Below are 23,968 nucleotides of genomic sequence, written 5' to 3' on the forward strand. Positions count from 1 at the left end.
ATTAAAACTTGAGGCAACAGTGTACACACCGAGATGATATTCAGTTGTGCCTCTGTGGCTCTGGTCATTAGATTGTCACTGAGTGACTGTGACCAGCCACTGAAGCCAATTGTCAATTATGATGTTTATTGTACAGCACACTACCTTAAGGGGGAAGGGCACCCATTCCCTACTTTCGCCTCCTGCAGGCTAATTTGGAGGCTAGTGACACTGAGCCTAAAACTGATAACCATTTCTCCCCTGTGGATTTCCCTTGGGGCGGCAAGAAGATGCAGGCCCCTTCTTTAATATTTGTTCATAGTCTCCTGAGGGCCAGCATGGAAGGCTTTTTTTTTTTTTTTTTTTTATAAATCACAACTAGGTATATAATTTAACCACATTGAAATGTAATTATGCTGAACTTTAAAGAAATAAAATGTCACGTGGTTTTATTGACATATACGGTACAAACATTCACTTTTTATTTTGTCACTGAAGTGCATTTTAAAGACCTTAGCAGCAGTTCTTCATATACTGTAAATGTACATCATCATTAGACATTTGAGGATCTCTTGTCAACATGTCAGATACGATAGATTTTTACATATGTACACATAGGTAGAATATTGCCATTTAGACAATAATTCAATGTATTTCTGATAACTAATGGGTCAGTCTGTCTGTGATGAATGCAGTTGACACACAGATGAGAAATAAAGCTTTATTAATTTATATGAGATGAAAATGCAATGTGTGGATGTGTCTTGTTAGTTTGCTACAAGACTTTCATTGCTACACAACCACTGCAACATGAAAAGCACTTAAAGGTACAGTATATGAGCTTTCCGTAAAAAATGTGGAGTGGGGGCAGAAACTACAGTAGATCTGGTTGAATCTGGTTCAAAAGATCTACACGATAGTTGTTTACAGTCAGACCACAACATTGGACACAATCTATATGAGATCCAATTCAAAAGCTTTATTAACAAATATTAGGGACACCTCCCAGTGTGATGCTAACTACAACCACAATAATACACTTATGTGTCAACCCAAAGTACTAATATTCTAATGAAGGTTGATACAGTTTTTGTACTGAATCACTTTGGCAAATGTTCCTGTTGTGAGAGAGTACAGTATATAATATTTGATATTGTGTGTGATCTCACCGCCAACTGTCCGGAGAATTAAGATGTGGCAGTTTATTTGTCACCATAAGGGAAAATTACATTTGTTGTTTTATTTTATTACATGCATCAACTCGCCACAACACCAGGACCACGTGCACAAACAAACTAAAACCTCATTAATATTGTTAAATGAATACTTCGGTGACAGTGTCAATTAAAAAACTGGCCATTGTTATCACTGTAAAGGCAGAATTTTTCTTTTGTATGGGATCTCTTTGGATTATTGCATAGCCATATATGGCTACTGTTCAAACTCTTGGTGTAAATGTGGTGCATGTATTTGTAGGTTCACACATATTGACTTGATATTCTCCAATAATCAAGGTGTCTGCTCCTTGGAGCTGGGGGGCCACAGGTCAAATAACCACAACATGGAATTACCAGATGTCACTCTCACTGCTTCCATGTTACTTACAGGCCGAGCCATGCCGCTGTCTGTCAGTCTCCCAAATCAATGTGCAGCCAGCACAATCATAACGCAGATTAACAGCGACCTGCATCGAGTGGGTAGCAAATTACATTGCTGAACTAGTGAGCATTCTCTAAATCAGGAACAATAATTTTCTCCCTGTGCTTGTTTTTTATTTTTTATTTTTTACTGTCACTCCAGCTTCCTCCTACATCCCAAAAACAAGCATGTTAGATTAATTGAAGACTGAAGAATTGAAGACTGAACTGAAAATGAAATGCTATGGAATTTCAGATAACTGTTGAAGCATGGGGAAGATCAGAATTAGAATGGTTTGAATCTATCGCGAAATTTGGAACGAGGAGGTAAATATATAAAATGTCTGTGAGTTTTGGAATTATAATGTGAAAATGTGTACATTTTGGAAATGTGATCCTTTCTCAAGATGTCTGAATGAGCTAAATATTTTGTTGGAAGTTGGAATGGTTTGAATCGGACAAAAAAATGTGGGAGGAGGAGGTACATTTTAAAAATATATCCTAATTTTCCAAGGGAACTATGTTGAAGTGAGTTGAGGAGTTGAGACAAGAGTAGTGCTTTACCTATCTTACCTATCCTCCATTATTTATTGAAAAACTCACATATTCGCTGTTTTGTACTCAGACCAAGACCCTGACTAAAATTATAAAATAATAATATTGCTTTGGTGCCATCCTGTGGCACTTTGGTGCCAAGGAACTACTGTAAGGAAGGAGCTTTATTTTGGCAGGGTGTAAGCCCGGTCTAATAGAGAAGTAGCATTTTGCTGCCATCGTGTGGCATCTTTTGGCAATTAGAAATCTTTTTGGGAAGGGGAAGGGCATCAATTGCAGATTTTCACAAGTCGCAGCAGGGCTCAGTCCTGAAAGCAAAAGCAACAGAAAATAAAAAAATGAGAGGACAAAAAAATAAAAATAAATAAAAAATAAAAAATACCTTTTGTGGCATCTCATCTCACCTGTTTTTGTTTAAGCTCAAGATTTTTTCAACTTTTGGATATACTTTATATTCCTTAAGAGGAGTCCCTGTCCTCTTAAACAAAACAATACAAATCTATAATATAATAATAATCTTTCCCATCATTAGAACATGATGATCATAGCTGTAGAGATTCAGGTCAACAAGGCCTTTGTGTTCAAAAAGTGACGTGCGATATGGAGATGTGGATCCAGGTCAGGGCACGGAAACGGTAAGGAGATATATTTAGCATGAAAGCATAGAACAGAAGAGTCACTCTCTCCATCATCAGCTCCACTCGCACTTGAGGAAGCGGTAATGGCCGCACTCATGTACCTCGTCTTCTCTCGACCCAGTGTGGTGTATTAACCTGTCGTCATGTCGTGTTGAACTGTGCTGTGCTTGAAAAGCGAGGCTGCAGCGGAGATTGACAAGGAGCGGGGGTGGGGTGAGTGACGGAGACAAAGGAAGTGGGGAAAAAAAGGGCGAAGTCAAAAGAGGGCAACCATAGAAAAAGGTGAAGGGTTGGTTGAGATGGCATTGAATTGTGTCTCTACCTTCTTTTTGTCTCACTCCCTCCACCCATCCCTTTCTCTTCCTCTATCACCCGTCACCATGACAGGGCCAGTAATTGGATGGGGTCCTCTCCCTCTCTTGCTCTCTCCTTTCCTCTTTTTCTCTCTCTCTCCCTTGGCTCTGCTCCTCAGCGGGAGCCTTGGGGCCCGGAAATAGCTGATGACAAGATAGCGGCTGCCTTTCATTTAGCTCAAGGTTACTCCACCCTTCTGTGACAGACGCCACACCTGAGAGGTGGGGTTGCAGCAGGGTGTGTTGACACGTGTGTGCGCGTGTGTGAGTTTAAAGGAGGCGTTGGCTAAAAAAAACCCCCAAAAAAACAAAACACACAATCCCTTTTATTTCCTGTTCCTTTCAGCACATCCAGTTGACCTTCCGGTGTTTGTATTGACTGGTGGAGCGGATGTGTGGGACATTCACAACAAAACACACACAATGATGACAGCTTTCCACTCTCGGTTATGCAGGGTGTATATGTTTGCAAAGAGCATGGCCCCTACCTTACCCTAAAAAAAAAAATAAAGGTTAACACATTCACACGCATGTACACACACACAAACACAGACTCTTTAGTCTCATAGCAGGAACTGTTCCTGCTCAGGTGGTTTCTTCACCCAGGTGCCCAGGCCTGTTTCTTGCAGAGACCTGAACCACTGCTGCTTCACTGTCTGGTAAGGGCCGTGCCGCCATCTTGGCCTGGGAGTAAACGAGCTGACTGTCTTCTGGGCGGGACGCGGGGACCCCCAGCTGGCAAGGGCAAGAGAGCAAAAAGAGAGGGGATGTGACGACGGGCGTAGCAGCTTCCACCGTCACCAAATACATTCTTTACAAAGTCAGAACATTTTTGCCCATTTTAATGAGCGTAGGTTTCTGCAATCATGCTCTGACAAGAACAAGGCAGTAAAATGGCAATGATTGGCCTTTATTTTGCAGCTACACACAAACATAAAAGACAGGGTCTCTCTCCCGGTGCAATATTGAGAGGGGTGCTTTGTGAATGCTCTTCTCCGTGGACCTCGCGGTACATTTGCCGCAGCGGAAAATATGCGCTCAAACATACTAACGGTATGTAATGCCGATATTTCTGGAACTAAAATAAAACTAAGTACCTGTAAAAGAGTAAAAATAATTATGGCAATCACGACAGTCAAGCTAACATAACCAAGTGCCTTATTATCATCAAAGTTTTTGTTTATACCTAACTGATCTATATCTTTTTATCTGTCTTGTTTTAAACATATTTTTCAAAAGAGTAAAGGCCCGACATGTTTTCAGTTTGGTATCATAATCATTTCATAAGTTAACTCCTATAACGGAAACACATCTCTGTTTTATATTTGTTCTTGTCATGTATTTTTTTCAATACACCTGTTCCCCTCAAATTGAAACCGCTCTTTGTAATTTCAAACGGCTTCTGAGTATTGTGACAAAGTAAATTGTTGTGTATTTGTACATTACCTGTGCTGTTTTGAATTCAACACAGTCGTAACATTTGAGTTTAAGTTGTAAACAATGGATTGGTTGGTTCTATGGTGCGAGCTCAATAAATAATTATATTTTTTTAGCTTAGATATTGGGTGAGAGTTTTTTTTTTTTTACATCTTATCGTATTTTCACACAATACATTCTACATGGCAGGAACAGTAAACAGTAAAGTCTGCATGAGGACTTTTTAACACATCCTTAGGTTTATGAAAAATAGCTACGGTTTTTGACATTTTGGATTTCACATTTTCTATATGAGTTTATTCATGATTTAAATAAGGGAATGGAATCAGTAGTTTTACTTTTACACAAGTATCTGTACGGCTACTGAAGTACAGAGTGTGAGTATTTACTTACAGAATTTTATTTGACTCGATCAATGGTGTAAAGTCTACCTAACGCAACAAATGCCACTCAAAACGATACCGTACCTCTCCCCTTTAACCTTGGCAGAGGTAAAGAAATAAATGACAAAAGACAAAATGGGCTGCAAGGCTAAAGGTTGCGGTGGCGGAGCGAGGGAAATAGACGAGCAAAACAAACCGAATGAGGTGGCACAAATGCATTTAGGAGGGGTTGCGGGGAGGTGGGGGTTCGGGGCCTTCAACAGCTGTGTAATCTCCCCCATTTAAATTTCACAAGCAATTGAACATTCTCTGCGCTTTCTGTGCATTACTATTGTCGCGAGGGGAAACAATGAAGATCAGCGCGGAGACAAAGAAGGGGGGAGAATAAGAACGCCAAAGTTTCTTCTGGAGATTAGTGCGACTGCTCTTGCGTGGCCCTTATGTGCATCGTGCAGGGAACACTTAGGTTGGGGGGGGGGACGTCGAGTACTTCACCAAATAATTATCGTTTTATAGTCATTATGCGTTAACGGCCGCCATTTGGTGATGAAGCCACTTTCTGTTACATAAAGTTTCTGAATGGAAATTAGAGTGCAGCGAGGTCTGCTGTTAAAGATCTACGCTGCCAGGTTGTGATAAGCTGCAAACACAGCTCACATTGGCGGGTCAACATATTTATCTACTGGAGAAAGACAAATGTGCTGTGCACATCTTTTTTGTTGATGTTGTTATCATGGATCTTCTGATAATGTGCCACACGCACATTCTGATAGAAATGGGCTGCTTATTTTATTTTTACATTATTTTTAGGCCAGGGAGTGTTCAAAATGCAGTGCAATAAGAGAAGATTGACATCACATTGTGCCATTGCAGAACAATCCTGATTATAGTTTTGACTAAATAACTTAATAAAACAAAGGTTGTACACTTAGAGTATTTCACTGTTACTGTGATTGGCCGGTGACCAGTCCAGGTTTAAACCTGCCCCTTGCCCAAAGTCAGCTTGGATAGTCTCCAATTTAAGGAGGAAAAGCGCCATAGAAAATGGAAGCATGGGAGTTTTTTATTTAGGCAAAAAAAAAAAAAAGAAAAAAGTGGAATGTTATGATAAGGTCATAGCATATAATACGAAAAAGGCTTTCTCTTCCCCAGAATTTTTTTTTTCTAATCTTAAATTGTTATTTTGGAAGTACGGATGGATGGATGGACGGATGTTTCATTGTTTTACAGTACAGCGTTCATCCACATATTCGCAATTCGCGACTTGCGGATTCACCTATTCTATTTTTTCGGCGAACCTATCCTATGTTATTCGCTGGAAAACTTTGTGCCAAGGAAACTATGCGGAAGTGACTTGAGGAGCTTTATTTAGAGAAAAGTAGCTATTTGCCGCCATATTCTGGCAGCTTTTGATAATCAATTACTCGCGGATTTAGGCTAGTTACTGCAAATAGCAGAGAAAACACTATCGTCAACGTTTTAAACTTGTGTTGACAGTTGTGTGACGCACATCTGTGAGCGCTGTCACCTCGGCAAGATTGCTTTATTTTGAAGTTTTAATATAAAACGTGGTTATTTTTACACATGCATGCTTGATAAGAGAGTTCAAATGTTACTTAACAGTGTCTGCACATTTTGACATTGTGCGTTTTTATAGGATTCAACTGCCATGAGAAAGCAGCGCCAATTTGGGATTTATTTATTTAAGTAGACTTGGACACAGAAAAGGAAACTTTATAAAGCAAAAAACGAAATGAACAATGTTACAAAGTGTGTGCAGTCTGGTGTCACGTTTACTGGCTGTCATTGCAACAAGGGCATCTTGATGGTGCACCTGTTGTTCCTTGCGCAATGACCTACCACCATTATTACTATAGACACGGGCAACCTCCCTTTGTTGGACTAAAACATTACACAATAGTTGAACTTATCCAAAATCGGATTTTACCGAGCAAAATTGCTGAACACATTATCAGGTTTCAGAGAGGTGTTATCTTCAGTTTGCTGTGAGTAGCTCACAATGGAATTCTAACCTTGAGGGAACATTTGCTACTGAAATGGTCCATGTGAGTAAAATAAATCAATTTTGGCTGATCCACAGCTAAGACAAGAGGTTAGAGTTGCAGCTGTAAAAATAGTAGATGGACACATTTCAGGTCGATGCAAACCCTTCATAAAACCCAATGCTGAAAAAGAAAGTGAACATTTGAATCGCATCCCAGATGGCTAAGAGAAAGAATGTAATATTCCAGTTTAAAATCTTGATTACATACAGAGCACTGAGAACAAAGTTAAGTGAGAATGGTCAATGCAAACCCAAATAATTAACCCCTAGAATCAAACTCAAAATCAGCGGAAGAGGAAAAGATCAAGATCGAATGATTGATTTTTTTTCTTCTTTTCTTGGACCACACCTTCCACCTTTCCTGGTGTACTGGCCTGTCTCCTGGCACCTCCTCCACACTCTCGACATCATGCTCAGAGACACAACAAGCCCACTGGCCATGGTATGGAAAGCCGCTTGAGAATTGATTTGATATCCTAATTTGATCATTTTCCATGTACTAGTATTTTTCTTTGTCCTTCAATAGTAAGACAATGCAGTGCAGGAAGGCTCAGTAACAGAACGACTAGTAATAGAACGACCTTTGCCACTAATGCCTTCTACTACTGTATGACAGTTCTGCACACTACTAAAGCCACAAGAACAAAAACTATGTCTTAATAATTACTACTACTGGTGCTACTAGTTGTTCACGAGAATAATCTTAGAATGTCACCAGTAGAACAGATGATTTGCAGTCAAAACACAGTTACAGTTGTCTAAAGTAGTAGTAGATTTTCTCTCCCTTCCAGTGGCTCATTTTGGCCGAGTCCATTGAGCTAAAAGTTAGTCCTCACCTTGCAGTAAAGTCTGTTCCAGCGTGTGAACAGTGCGTGTTTGCAGAGGCGTGAAGGCATCCCTGAGTCACGTCTCCGTCCTGTGGCGGTGTTTACCACCTCCAACTGCGCGTCGCCCGACGTCCAGTTGACACTCACGCACAAGACCTTCCCTGAATACTGATACTCGACACAGCTTAACCCTGCAGAAGAACCAACAAATAGACTAAACCTCCTCAAAAGTTACGACTGTTCACTGTATTTGATTGCTGTTATGAAGTACCGAGTGTAGATTTACAAGGATTTTACATGAGTTTAGCTTAAGGGTTCAACATAACAACTGAAGAGGATCTGAACAGTCTCTGAACACATTTAAGCGTATGCTCCCCGAGGCCAATACCAGGGATACTATTTTATAGCCGCTTGAAACTGTAGGGCTTGGCTGCATATATACATTTTAATAACCGCTCAGAGACTGAGGAAAAGAGGTGATAACGAGAGGCCTAGAGGTATACAAGCAAAACTTAAGCATGTACAATACTGTCATCAGTGACAAGCAAGTATTGCCAGTTATATGCTGAAACTGTCCCAAAACCCATCGATGAAAGTTTTTTTTTTTGGGTAAACATTTTCTTGAGAGACAGTTATAGGACAAAATAAATAAGTAGTGCAAGTGTCAGCAACGTTAAATACTCAAAGTGCCATAGGGATCCTCTCCCGCAGAAAAACAAACAATCAAAAACAACAAAAACAACAACAACAAAAAAAACATTGACAGTCAAAAAAGACGCTTTTAAGCTTACTTTCAAATTAAATTTGATGTTTAATACAGGGCAGTGATATAGTTGCAAAATGTATGCAATAAACTTGCATATAATATAGTAATATATAGTAATTTTGGGCCATCAGCATTTAGTTTACCAGTCAAACATTGTAGTAAGCCTGACTGACATGACATTTCTTTTTTTCATCTTGGCCTTCGGACACAAATGGATGCTTGAATTGTCGTCAAATCCGTGTCTAGCAGGGATAAGGTGACCATGATCTTGGACCTTCAATTTCTGGATGAATCCCAAAACCTGAACTGTTTTACTATACGTACTGTAAGGTCTAATGTACTTTTGTCACACAGTTTTGTAAAGTCACTTTTGTCAAATTAAAAAGTTTTTCCAATTAAAAGGCATTGAAATGTCATTAATCCATTCAACGCCTCCTCAAAATGTTTTTAAAATGTGTTTTTAATCAATAAAAAGCTGAAAATCCCAACAACAAAAAAAAGTGTCCCAGTTTTACTATTCTTGCTTATTGAAGCTGTCTACACATTTCCTATATTATTGGTAATATGCCAGTTACTTTCCACTGTAACGGTTTCCAGTTGGCTACCGTTAAAGCGTATCAGTCAAGAAGGTACTCATTCTTGGATGGCTACTCTATGTTTTTACTGAATTGCTGCTAGCTCCTCAGCGGGTAGCAGCACAACACTGGCAAAAACAACCATCCAGGGTAAAGGGTACAAAGTTTAGTTGGAACCTCGTTGTACATCTGTTCAACGGCTTGACTCGTCCATCGCTTCGGCATCCGAGGAGCGCCCCCTGTGCACAATACTCGCACTGGATTGCTAACTACCACCACTACCTCGAACACCAGTCGGCCACGAGATTCAATTGAGATCCTTTTGACAGTGAAAGCAGATTATTTCTTCCCTTTGTGCTTTAGGAATTTTACGGTGCAATTTGTTCGGTCGGCGCCACGATGGATAACTGGTTAGCACATCGCCTCACAGTTCTGAGCACCCCGGTTCAAATCCGGCCTCGGCTTTGTGGAGTTTGCATGTTCTGCCCGTACCTGCGTGGGTTTTCGCCAGGTATTCCGGTTTCCTCCCACATCCCAAAAACATGCATGGTAGTTTAATTGAAGACTAAATTGCCCGTTGGTGCGAATGGTTGCTTGTTTAGATGTGCCCTGCAATTGGCTGGTGATCAGTTCAAGGTGTACCCCGCCTCTCGCCCGAAGATAGCTGGCATAGGCGACCCTAGTGAGGATAAGCCGTGTAGAAAATGGATGGATGGATGTGTTCGGTCTTACCTTTTTGTTTCCCGTGTTTGTGCCTTCCTTGTCTACTCAAGCAGCATTGTTTGCCTTTGTGTTGTAAATAAACATTTCCAGTTCCTTTGCCTCCCCTCCACCACACCAAAACCTAGACTGATAGCATGCCTACAGATCATCTCACCACCATTTCCCTATAATCACCATTATTCGTACATTACCACAGCTGCTCCTGTTTTGGAACTGGAATGAACTGCCTGCCACAGCAACAATCATCACTGTGTCTTATTACCAGTTTTCTCTCTCTTTACGACACACTCCTTTGTACAAAAGAGGCGCTCTATCCATCTTGGCTTCACCTCCCCTTTTCTCGCACCATTCATGGCTCATTGAATCCCTTCAATGGACTCGACTCCTCTGTCTGTAATAGCCAATTTCATTTTTCTTCCCCTGATGGAAGACTTGATCGGTGTCTCGGTCTGGGAGAGAGGACGCTCGGCAGACATGAAAGAGGCAAGAATTAGCGTGTTTAGTTATGAGATGCGTGACTGTACAACACACACAGAGCAGTGGATTAATATCAGAGTTTGCAGTGGTGCCTTGAGATAAGAGTTTAATTTGTTCCATGACCACATTCGTAACGCAAAACACTCGTATTGCAAATCATCTTTCCCCATTGAAATGCCAGCCTCCAGAAAATGTTTTTTTTAATGAGAAAAATAGCACTCTACAATTATACTTTACAAAAAGTAATAATAAGAGTTATTACATAATTGAATAATATTAAAAATTGTGAAACATTTTTTGACACTTTCTGCTGCAATGCACATTGTGCTCATTCTGATGTGTGTGCCTTGACCCCATGGTGGCAGTATAAGACAGACTTATACTACCTGTCTGCATGTGTTGCTGCAACGTTTGTGTTCAGATACTGTATTTGTTGCTTAAAGAGTCACAACAACCACCACATAAACACTAATTGTTATCCCGTGTGCTGGCTATGAGGTTGTTTCAAATACACAATGTGTAATTGTCTTTGTTTTATGTTCAGTTTGACAGTAACCTTCAGATACAGTAAGAGTTGCAATAAACAGCTTGAAACTTGTTTCTTGAAGAATATTTACAAATTGACTAATCTACCAAACTCCTGCTTGTTGTGAAGTGAGTGAGTCACCTTTCACCATATAGATTCAGTTTGTGCTCGCAAGTCAAAGCAAAAAATAAAAAAATAAAAAATAAAAACAGACCGATTGACTGCTCATATCTAAAAAATCTCATGAGTCGGGTCACTGCTGATCTATTGAAAATGTCTAAACACCCTTTTTTATTCATGGACCTCCAAACATCCATTCTGTCACAAGCACAATATTCTGATTCAATTACTTTTATTGGATTTATTTCATACAGAACAAAAATAGCACGCGGTCCTTCTAAGTGTTAGTATGAGTTAGATGGAGCAGTGCGCACGTCTTGATTGGCTGAAGACACATCCGCTACGTTAGATATATTCATATTTAAAGTGTGGTATATTTATCTCATGGATTTCAATGACATTGACATTGACAATGAGTGACAGGAAAACTCCATGCTCAGTGAGTTACAGCCAGCCTTAGAAATCAATGTATCACACCTCTTTAGTGTTTGCACACTCTTTCAGAAGTCTGGATGGGAAAATATGTGTCAATAAAAAGTGTGCAAGTCCAGGCTCGTAAAAAAAGATTTTACACACAAATCCGAAAACATAGCCCAGACAATAATACTAGTGCAATGAATACCTTTTTTTCCTTGATTCATTCTGCCCTCATGTTTCCCTGTGACCATTTCTTGGTGACTACTTGAATAATGTCATATAAGGACTCTGATTACATTGATTTGGTGGAGGGCCATCTCCACTCTCTGTCCATCCTCCTCATCTCCCTACTCGTCAACCTTCCATAGCCTTCAATGGACCGCTACAGCTACTCTAGCTACTGCAACCATAACAATCTGACACACACAAACGCAAAGAGACCACTATCATTGGAGGGAATGTCAGCGTGCGGGGCAAAGTGTTTGTTGCAACTCTGTTTTGAAAGTGTGTGGAGGCAAAGGGCACAACACTATTTGTCAACTCAAAAAGCATTCTTCTTGCTCTAACACTGTGAAGAAAAGACACTGTGAAGCCTTCAAAACATTTGTAGACTTAAATTATACTCTTTTCCCTGCATGTAAAGTTTTTTTTTAACTGCAATACTGGTTATTATTAGGTCATATGGTTTATTTCTACCTTTTTTCATGGTTAAGGCTACACACCAAACTGTTATATCAACTGTGCCTTTAAGTGTGTATGACAAATGTCAAATATCTTACTATACACTACAATTGAAAATATTTTTTTTTTGTAAATGGTTGGATGAAATAAAGTTGAGTTATGTGCAGTTTACATTTCCAACTAACTAACTAACTAACTAACTAACCCACAACATTTAGCTTTTGAAATTGAAATGGGTTAGTTGTTGAGATTATTATCTGAAGTTGAATTTTCCCAAAATCAAAAAACAATCTCAAAATAACATCTAACATTCTACAAACAGAATAGCTAGAAAGAATGGAATGAAATCAGATTTTTTTTTTCGTAGAAACATTTGTTCCTCTGCAGATAGATTATTGTGAACATATTTTTGTAATCAATATCATCCATAGAAAGACATGCCCTACATCGCATGTATAAATTGCTCAGGGAGCGGCCTAGATTGGAAGTGACGGCTGAGGCAGTATCTACAAGCTGGGTGTCATTCAGATCCTCTTCCAGCATTCAGCTTCACTCCAAACGAAATATTCGAGTCTCAGTGGAACCTTGGAAGCACATTCGCTTGTCTGGCTGCCACAATGGCACTGTAGGGTTGGACAACTAGATGAGTTTATGTGTCAGTGTGTGTGATGTTTGCATGCACTACTGTTATAGTTCAATTGGTACAAAGTTGACATGTTTGGAATCTGTGAAGATAAACCCCATACGGCAAACACAACTGTCAAAAAAGAAGATTCTTTATCTAGATTCTGGATCGTAACCTGGAGGCATCTTTGAGGAAAGTAAGAATTGAAAGCACTGTTTGTCATTTAGCTGCAGGGAAAAACTGAAATGTTTTAACATAGTTTTGAATTGAGTGGATATGCTGAGAATTTGTAAATGTATAGCAAAAAATGCATTATGCAAGATTCATTGAGCTAGATAGTTAATGAGAAGATTCCTTACAAATTCAGTCTCTGATAAATGTGAAGGTGGAATTCTTTGTTTTACTTTTTTGCCCCTGGAAAAAAAAAATCAAGTTGTACAGTACTCTTGTGACTTGAGCTTCTTTCCAAGTTTAGACAAACATAGCTTCTGTAATGAATTTGATTGAACTAATTTGCAGAGAAAAGGAGTCCAAATTGTTTACAAACCACAAATATTATACAAAACCCACAGTAGAGAGCGGACCTCTGCCAAAATTAGTTTGGTCCTGTATGTGGCAGCAGGGTTCACATATATGAGATCCAACAGGTGCCAAGGCCTCGCCAAATGCTGCTGAGCTACCAGTAAAGACATTCAATTCATCAATCTGAGGGGTCTATTTTAATTCATAGATGACACTTTCATTGCTAAGCTGCCAATTACGCATTTTAGATTGCAAACTCCAAAAGTAGCCAACAAAAGTAGTATAATTATGTACACTAGTATCAGGCAGCTACACACAACAGATTGTACAAACTTGACAGACAGCACGTTTTTCAAATAAAAGGACCTTGGACTGGGACATGAGATCCAGGATTCTGGGTTCGGTCACATAGCGGATTAAGCTTCTGGGATATTGCTTTAGTTAGTTAATTTGTGAGCAATAGAGGTTCACTGTACATGCTGCTAGTGTGACAATACTGTAGAGTCAGTTAGAAAATAGACCCAGGACACACCCTTGTTTGGATGTGTGTGTGTGTTTTTACCACTGAGTAGCGGCTGGTTGCGTCTGTACGTGGCGGGAAGGGGGCCTAATCGTTCCTGCCGTTGGTTCAGGACCCTGCCCAGATGGCCCGTGTGGCGCAGGCTGCCCACAGTCACGCTATGAAGGTACACAGGCTCCATTAAGTGGCTCAGCAACGCACCCTGCAGGCCAAGAATATTCCACCTGCGCGCAGGAAAAGGGGAAGGACACATTCAGGAGCATTTATGTAGCTGGTAAGCTGAGGTGGATGGTGTGGAGAGCAGGTGGGAATGAGGGCACGGTGAAAGTCAGGGGCTTGGTTGAGGTAAGAGAAAGGGGACAGGCAGAGCGAGAGAGACCAATTTGAGAGCCTCAATGACAGGAAGAGACAATTTGATCGTTATCTTGATGTGGGACGTGATGAATAACATCTGCTGGACTGTCAATACACACAAACACAAAAACACACCATTTTCCCATGGTTAGAGACACAAACCATCAGCAGCGTCGACAACAACAACACCGCCACAGGTCAGTGCATCAGCATTCATTACCACAACAACACATTAGCATGCATGCATTTGTCAGTGCCAACGGGGTTAATGCACTGCGCAACGTCGCAGGCAGGCGTCCGTCCGTCACCAAGTGGGAGGTCGATCGCTGAGGGTTTGATAAGGGAGATCCACCTGTGTCGGCAGGGGTTCATCCCGCCCGCCTCACTGACGCCCGATAAGGTAGCCAGCCGGCCCTGCCTCGGAACAGCGACTGCTGGAATTCTCAATTTTACAAGCAGATGCTCATTCGGTGGTGGAAAAATTATAATTATGATGTTTATAGTCCTTTCTAGCCTCGCAGAGATATTCTGCATGTGTACCTGATCGTTTTTCTACACTTTTTTCTACATCGTTTTTCAAGGACTCGTGAAGTTAATATAGGGCAGGGGTGTCCAAATATTTTCTTTTAAGGGCCCCATAGAGAAACATTGAGGAATCCAATGTCCACTTTGACATTCTTCACCTTTGATTTATTTAACAAAACCAATCCACCAATACGTGAAGCAATTATATCTTGTTTTGTATACATTATATAGCACATAAATAATAATAATACAAAAACAGCAGTATGATAAGGCAAACATTTCAAATTTTTGGGTGGCTTTTTGGGTGGCTTGTATCCCACTAGAATCAAAATCTCCACATTGAGAACCAAAACAAGAGCAATCACTTCTAAGCTGACCTGAACACCGTTTACAAAGTGGAGCAAACAATCGCAATTTACGCTATTTGCTGCTGTAACGGAATTATCTTTATTCGATGGGGTGTCATGAATATTTTCCTATTTCCTATAACACATTTCTTCTCCTCTTGTCCTCCCTTTCCATGGAGTGTAGAAAGTAAATAGTACCATGCAGGCAAATGACAGAGCCCATGTCAATTGTGAATTTTAGTACACGCTGGGGGCCGCTAAAACATTTAGGAGCGAGCTTCCGATACCCCATGGTCGCGGGACATGATCGCCGTTGCATTTCCAGTCGTTTATTGAATGGAACAAACACGCAACACAACACGAAAACACTCACAAGGAACATGGAGAAGACGCTCACACTGAACTAACCCCATGGTAAATGGAAAACCGGAACTGGAGTCAACGCTCCTAAAAGCACTCTCTAGGCCACGCCCCTTAAAGGCACATGTCAACACATGAATACTACAGTATAAGTGTATGCGACTTTAAAGGCTGTGGTCTAGTGAGCGACATCAGGAGCGAATGAAACTTCTAAAGTCAAAGTATCACTTTACCTGCCATGAAAGCACCAGTGTCGTTCAGACATGATATGAAATTGACTAAAGTTTAATTCAAGGTCAAGGTGACCCTTGTAGTCAATACTGATAACAGCCTCCCCCCACCAACTTTTATATTGAATTCCATCATTAGCTGTAATTTTCTAAAATATTAGATTAATGAAAAGCACTTTTTTGGTTGTCCTTTAGCTGGATTACAAAAAATACTCTAGTTCCATGAAATATATGAATATGGAATCCCTGAATTAATTTGTTTAATAAGCATTTCCCCCCTACATTTTCCCTGATATGTCAGTGGTTTTATTAATGGCACAATTCAGACATGTGCATCAGGTGGATATCTATGAAGGTGTTGAGAGAGGTCTATTTTCTACTGAGTAACATTGCAGTTCTTTTGGTTAATCATTGTCGCTTTATCATGGTTGCAATTACGGTGACTACTGTTTTTCTTTCCTGGCTGACTTAATAATCACTCATTACAGCGCCTTTCACTTCCTAAGCAGTCAATTAACATTAGCGGCTATCAGGGAATCACTAAATGAGCTCATGACGCGGTGGCCACATTTTACCTGCAATCTGTCCACACAGGCGCTCAGAGCTTTGCACATACACACACCGCCTCTGCCAAAATCTAAATGGTTTAGCCTGAAATATTAATTTAGCCAGAAAGCGACACCGTGAATCAGAAACATCTTCTAATCTCATGCAAGAAAAGGCAGCCATCTGGCTCGGGTGTATGAATTTAAAGAGTGGAGAGAGGGGAAACGTCCACTCTCCCTCTCAGTCACTCCTCACTTTTTCCCACCCTCTGTAAACGCCGCCATTAAAGTAATGTGATCATCTGCATGAAACTACGAAGGAATGGAAAACATCATGATTATATGAGTGACATTCAGGACCCTCAATTAAATCCAGCTGTCAAATCAAATATTAACGCAGGGGCAACAGCGGGCATTCACAACTCTCCGGCTGGCCTAAGAAAACAAAAATGGATTATTATCACTGTGTGGCATCAGTGCAACTTATTAAAAATGTTTATGATTAGTGGAAAGAGCCTACAAAAATCCTCCACAGGCAAGGCTAAACCAACCATAATAAAGTGCAGGTCCTGAAGGAAGACGGGATAAAAAAGTAATAGGACTGTAGAATGGGTGTTACAGAGGACAAAAAGAGCATTGATGGGGATCAGTGTGTGTGTGTGTGTGTGTGGTCACATTGCAGTCCTCTCACCCTCCACCCTGACCTTGATAAAGCGGCCCTTGGTGACCCACTCACTTTAACGATGAACACCGGTGATTTACAGCGATATAAAGAGTGCTCAGAGGAGGCTGCAGAGCAAAGAGTGTGTCTGGCTCGATGGTGGGAGAGGGGGAGAAAAAAAAAAAAAAAAAAAAAAAAAAAATCAGGGTGTCCCTTCATCCTCCTCGTCACTCCATTATTTTATTTTATTTTTTTTACAAAAAATAATAGCTTTCACCCCTGGTGGTGACCTGGGTATATTTAATCACACCATCTCCAGCCCTTGCCAACTGAATCAAATTGGTCAAATTAACAGAGGCTCGAAAGAAGGAGGGCTCGCCTCACGCTATCACTCTCTCTCTCTGTCTGTCTGTCTGTCTGTCTCTCTTTCTCTCTCTCTGTAGTTTTATCAACCTCTTCAAACAACAAAAGCTCAGCTACGGTTCTCTCTAAGTGGAACGTTAAGGTTCAGGTCCTGATGAGGCAAATTTTTCAACTAAGCTCCAATTAGAAATTGCTATAAAGACTATTTTTTAAAAACTTTTATTTATTGTTATTATTATATATATTTTTAACTTTCTTTTACTTTTTAACTTAACTCAGTTTTCCCCACTGCAATAAATTGAAACGCCATTAATCCATTTGAGCCCTCTAAAAACCACCACAATGTTTTTGGCTTATGTATTTTTATCAGTCAACATAATAAAAGAGGATTTAAAGAAATGCTTTTGTAAAGTGTAATTATTGCATGTTGACTTACACATGCCCAAATTAAGTTTTTCGAGCTTTGTCAATTTTTTGCTGTGCTGCGAGCCAAAATTCGAGTTAGAGTGAACTCATGATACATGAGTGAAGTGGGGAAAAAAAAGAAAAGAGCAATCCAATGCACTTTCAGCTGTTTATCAAATGGGACAAACAGTTAAAAACACAAATACAAAATGAAACACTCCCAAGATGCACGAAAGAAACCCTTACACTGAGCTTACGGTTGTGGTAAACGGCCAACCAGACTAACTCCAGGCTCTGGCTGTCACTCACTAGGCCACGCCTCTTAAAGGTACTACAGTGTGAGTGTAAAAAACTAGTTCATTTATTTAATTTTACATTAGGTTTCTACATTTATATTTTAAATAAAAAAAAAATTTTTTATAAAAAATTTTAAACAAAAAGTTAGTTTTTTGGGGAGCGCTGGAGTGAGTTGTGAGCTTGGTCACAGATAGAAGTAAACTCGTAAGTCAAGGTACCACTATACGTTTATCACGGATGTGCATATGTTTTTCTATTTTGTATTATGTTTTGAGATTTGGCAGCACAAACCTGATCATTTTGTCAGTGCAGGACATGGTGATGAGCTGCTCTCCCTGTAAAATCCCGTCCCACGTCTGGACGGACCCCCGACACCTCACTGGTACCGTACCCTCGCCTGATTCGATTTTGGTTCGCAGGTGGCAGCGGTGCTTCCTCATGAGGTTTCTGCTGCTGGGTACTTTAAACACAAAAGAAGCACCAGAGCTAAAGTTCTTCAACAAGACATAATTTCAATTCTTGTACTGTGGCTTTGCTGGGTATTCAATCTATAAATAACATTTTAATTGCAAAATAAAACTAATCTATTTCCTAGCAGCAAAAATAATTAGATTAATTTTGATTTTGGGATGAAACAGTGATCAACCTTAAAGAGTGTTCCCAGATGTCTCATAGCCAACTATTAAACAAATCTGTTTTGGGTTTTAAAGTAACCAATACCCCCCAAAATCTGAACCTTTTTGACAAAATAATCATTAAATATGGTAAAAAAAAAACTTCAATCTGTTTGCAGCAAATATGTAACCTATTTTCTGTGGCCCAGCTGTGAGTTAATGGAAGAAATTCAAACATGTTGTGTTAAAATGCTGCAAATTGGTCTCATTCACTGCAAAATTATTAAAAGTAAAATTTTAAAAGCGTGTATTAGTGATGGTAACCATTGTTCAACAATTTTAATATCTACTATAATCTATTATTAAAATCTTTAATCCTTTATTTCAACTTTAGAAATAATTCAAATTTAAATAAAGCTCATAATTATCATTAAGTGTCCAATAATAATGTTTTGTGGTAATTTTGAACCAGTTACCAAATATAGTTCCTTGTGTCAGGAGCAAAAACTTAACTTTATACAGTAAGCTTCCTGTAAAGCACTGAAAAATGCTTCAATTCAAATTAATGGGCACAAATGGATTCTTAAATGGGGTCCATGTTGTAATGGTTCGCACTCTGAATCCAGAAACCAATTTAATGGCTTGGCAGAACTTGATTTCATAGCCTCTACCCTGCTCTATGCTTTTTCCTCACAATTGTAATTAGTTAAATGCATTTAATGTATTAAATACAAATGTAAAAATGAGTTCATGATAGTAGAAGGGCCTAATTTTGGAAAAAGAAGTTGATTCGTTTTCATTAGCCTAGCAAGAATTTTTTGTTGTTGCAGATAACACAGTGGCGCTGTACACCTGAGAGACACTGTGACGTGATGAAAGAAGGGAGAAGTGTATTATGTTTCTGGGAATATAGTTCTGTAACATTATTTAATGAGTTGAAGTGACGTGAAGACAAACTTACAGTCCGTGGTGATTTCGTAGGGCGAGTTGAGTCTCCCGTCCCCACACGGCGAGGTGCTGATGTACATGTGGAAGTGGACGCTGTCTCGTAACCTGTAGCTGCGCTCCTTATGCCTCACAAAAATAGACTGTTCCCAGTCTTCTGGCCTTTTACTTTGGTTGCAAACAAGCAAACCAAGCAACAAGAACAACAAAAAACATACAATGAGAATAATTACAGCAACACAAACAAAAAAACTGCATGAACCAATGAAGGGGCTCAGTGTTGTGATGTTCATTTGTGCTATTAATCAAATAAATTCTCAGCACTTACTACACTGTTGCACGGGTCGCACCGAACATCCCCCCCCCCCCCCCAAAAAAAAATCTAGATTTTTGAAAATAAAGAAAAAAAATCTGTTTTGAAAAAATTTTTTTTGACAAGACTGAAGTTGTAAGCTTTTGCATTCTTGCAGTGTACCTAAGGTTTTGCTGCAGGTTTACTGATACTGTACATCTATTATTGTGATTGTAGTTACCGGTAAGTTGTTTTTGTTTCTTGCTTGTATCTTAATAGCTAACCAAAGGAATGTTGTTAACATTTCTGCACGACTTGACTGTACCGGATGTTTAAACCCAACGTACCACAATAACTTCAGAAGCAGACGGGTCAAAAGAGTATAGTTAACTGAACAAAAATAATGCTTTAATTCTGAATATAAAATCGAACAAAGTCTAACAATCCTAACAAGAGATGTGAGATGTTAGTATGGTTCTGTAAAAAATGTAAGAAAAACATACGCAACTTGGATACACCTGATCACAAGTTTGCCATTGATTCACTGGTCGGTATATTTAAAAAAAGCATCACAAGCACCTTTTTAAATAACCTCTCATCTGTCTGTGGTGTCCTTTCACTGTGGGTAAATATGTCAGTTGTGGCATTTTGGTGGGTCATTTCATTATGAGTTATCTCCTCCATTAGCCTTCTTGCTCAACCGTAACTCCTTGTCACTGCCGTCCAGCATTGTGCTGAGATGGAAAAGTGTATGCAAATATGACATTCTGCTATCTACACTTCTTGCCACTAATCTGACAAATCAGCCTTTCCATTAAGTTCTTTGGGGGGGAGACACACAATATATTCTTATGCACTGGAAGCAGGCGTCACAACACAAGACTGTCTCTCGGTGCCTATTGTGCGAATTTGTGCGGACTGGACCACAATGCACAGGTTGCAAGAGCACACACAAAGTAGGTACATTTGCAACAGTGCTATAATAAAATTAAAGGTCATCAAGACTCTGAGGTGTTTCATTAGCTGGTGCACATAGGGTGTAGTGATTATTAAGAAGTCAATAGTGAATGGAGCTTTGCCATGGAGCTTAATATAGAAGAGAGAGCAATTCTTAGCACTGCAGTGGGAGGTCACGCCAAACAAGCTCTTTAATGCTATTAAGCATTTAATGTGATAAGTTGTTAAAGTTGCTGGAGGCATGTTGGCAATAAACACTATAAACCCGATAAGTCGGTAAGCTGAGACCAGTCTGTTGCATTTGGATCATCCCAAACATCAACTTTAAAGGTAACCCCTGCAAACATGCTTGATTTAGATCACTACCTTCATAGATGGGTTTGTCAGCAATTAGGACATTTACAAAGGTTATCTAGGATTTGGATTCAATTTCCTCAAAAAGTATGTCTTGGGTCAAAAAAGACACGATTGTCTCTGTCATGCGTGAATTGCCGAGAGGCTGTTTTGATTGCTATTGTTGGTGAGTTTGTTTGTTCATCAGCAGTAGCATATTAGTTTCATCAGCCATTTCTTCTTTGGCTTTGTGCTTGCAGTCCACATGCAACAGGGTCAATGAGCTCCATCAGAAATAGTTTTTTTTACTGGCTGTGATAGTTGGCAATCAGATAGCATAAACAGTTGCAGTAAATTGCTTTATATACTGCAGTTAGTATGATTCCTTGCAATCACAATTTCCATTTCTGTGCTTTTAAATTCTGGTTGATTTTACACAAAATTAACAAAGAAAAGCAAATGGTCTGATCTAAACTTGACTGCTGTTAATCTTTAAACTGTTAAATTACGATATGACCACATTATGAATTTTTTGAATATATTATCATTGTTGTGAACAATTGTTGAACAACAAATAAATAATAACAGAGTAGACTTTCAGATTAGAGCACAATAAATAGCGTATGTAGAGCGATACAGTAATAGTACTTCAAAGCAATGCAGTTAATGTTTATTACATGCTTTACCTAAAGAAGAGCTCCAGTTGAGAATAGAGGAAGCGTAGCAGGGCTCTGCGTACTGTCACTTCAGCGTGACAGTCATTGACCACTTGTCCCTGGTCACTCAGATTCTCCCCGTTGATACATTTGGTTCCTGTGGACAACGCCACCACCTGGGCATAGTTAATGTCCAGACCTGTCCAACACACAGACATGCTTTGCATTAATATGTTTCTATTAGTTAAATAATAAGCCCTTGTCATGTCCTTGACAAGGCCAAGGACATGACAAGGGCATGTCCGTGACAAGGTCAATCCAGAAAACAACTTGGAACATCACGTTTCAGAAGAAAAAACAGTGGAAAGAGCCCAGAATTCTTTGACTTCCATTTGTTCGTGTAATCAGATGCATTGTGTGTATTTTCCTGACACCCTCCAGTTCCTCCCTGTGTACACCTGAGCCACCATTACCTGTTCCAGCTTGATCACCTGTCATCCATCAACTCAGCAGCTTTACTCCTTTGCCGGATCATTGTCTCACCAGCTCCGTTAACACTTTTGCTCTTCCTTGCGTGATTAATCATCATTTACCTCAGCTCCCTGGGTTGCCCTGCCAGGTTAGACTGCTTGCCTGTTGGCCCACTCGTCAGCCACCTTGTCTGCTCCATTCGCTATCCTCTCTCCCCTGGTTCATTATATCAGTTCTTTGCAACTCACTTCATTATTCTCTGTCAGATTCTTCTTGCTCGCCGACCTCCACCACCAGCTCCCCATCTTTCCATATTATATTCAAATAGATTCACATATATATAAGAATCTATGTTTGGATCAAGACCTTGAGCCTGCATATTTATTTTATCCTCTTTGTTTTAACATAAGTGCTACATTTGGCTAGAGTCTGCAGAGATTAGCTTTCATAAAGGCAGCTGATAGCTAGCGATAGTGATGACAACATTCGTTTCGCATAAGCATTAACCAAACTGACTTGTGTTGGATGAAATTAAATGGTTTAATTCAACATTTGTGCGCTTAAATATACAATGTTTAATTATCTTTTGTGACAGTTTTACAATAAACTTCAACCGGGAGTGACAAATAAACAGCTTGAAGCAAGCACGCGTGGTTTCTCTTTTGGAGAACAGTCACTAAGGACTACTGTAAAAAGTGTTTTGATAAATTTAAGGGTTTTCAAAGCATGAGGGAGGGGTAAAGCTATAAAAAAATATTATATCACCTCTCTCTATTGCGGATTTTATGACAGAACACAAATCCACCTCGCCTCATACTTGTTTCCCAAAATTTCTCATAGTGATGATTTCTGAGACCAGCGTAAGTCAGGTCGCGCAAGTGCGTGATGCACAGACGAGACGCAGCAGCACATTAATGGCAAGCCATTCCTTTGTCAGTTGCCTCACATCACTCTCATCGCCTCAGAAAGTCAGGCTCTGTTGGCTACAGGCAGACCCGCAGGCACTGCCGGACCGGCACATGAGCTTTTATCAGCTTCGGCCCAGACGGCACTGTGGAAGGAAGAGTCCTGACACCTGAGAGGAAATGGGGCAAATGTTAGGAGGGTGGGAGTAATGGGTGGCATGATGAATGTGTGTAACTGTGTGTGCAGTTGTGCAATAAGGCATAGCAGGAAAGAACCTGTATTTCATTCCTTGAAAATGCTCATTTGTGGAATAGCAGTTAGCGCAGGAACTCTGGATTTCTCTCATAGTCCAAAAACATGTAGAGTATGTGCTGCATATATGAACAGTATGGCATTGTAAATACTATAGATAATTAACAGGAATCCAACCCGTGCATCCAAGCCAGCTCGGTGAACCACTACATTACTAATGACCCTGATGTGGATGTTTTTTCCTCCAATGCAATTCCATCAGGAGGTTCACATCTGTTAATTGTACTACAGCGTATAGGGCAAGGAACCATTTTTGCCAACTTAAGTGACACTGGAATCTAAATAAGTTGACATACTGCTAGTTGGGACACGGCTTAAAAGAACTGATGCAAATCACCTTTACTAATTTCCAAAGATGTAGCACCTTTTATTCAGCAAAATGATGGGAAATAATTACACTGCAAACACTCAAATCTTACATAGTTAATTTATCTTATTTCTCGTGAAAACTCTCGTGTACTTATTGTAAGACAATTTTCAGAAAGATTAAAATCCAAAATCTTATTTTAAAAATCTTATCCAGTCAATTCATACTAGTTACAGTGGCAGATTTGATCACTTAAAACAAG

The 23,968-nt window shown here is 39.8% G+C and overlaps 1 protein-coding gene across 1 annotated transcript in view; it reads right to left on the minus strand.

The window, feature by feature from the left end:
* Positions 1–411: 411 nt before the first annotated feature.
* adarb2 (adenosine deaminase RNA specific B2 (inactive)) overlaps positions 412–23,968 on the minus strand; it is a 166,239-nt gene continuing 142,682 nt past the window's right edge. The window contains 7 exon segments of the mRNA XM_061758799.1: positions 412–3,830; positions 3,832–3,897; positions 7,884–8,065; positions 13,869–14,050; positions 18,205–18,373; positions 19,489–19,640; positions 21,741–21,909. Coding sequence (XP_061614783.1) covers positions 3,726–3,830; positions 3,832–3,897; positions 7,884–8,065; positions 13,869–14,050; positions 18,205–18,373; positions 19,489–19,640; positions 21,741–21,909 — 1,025 coding nt within the window. The 3' untranslated portion in view covers positions 412–3,725.

Source organism: Phyllopteryx taeniolatus, chromosome 20, assembly GCF_024500385.1.
Source record: "Phyllopteryx taeniolatus isolate TA_2022b chromosome 20, UOR_Ptae_1.2, whole genome shotgun sequence".
Taxonomy (NCBI): Eukaryota; Metazoa; Chordata; class Actinopteri; order Syngnathiformes; family Syngnathidae; genus Phyllopteryx; species Phyllopteryx taeniolatus.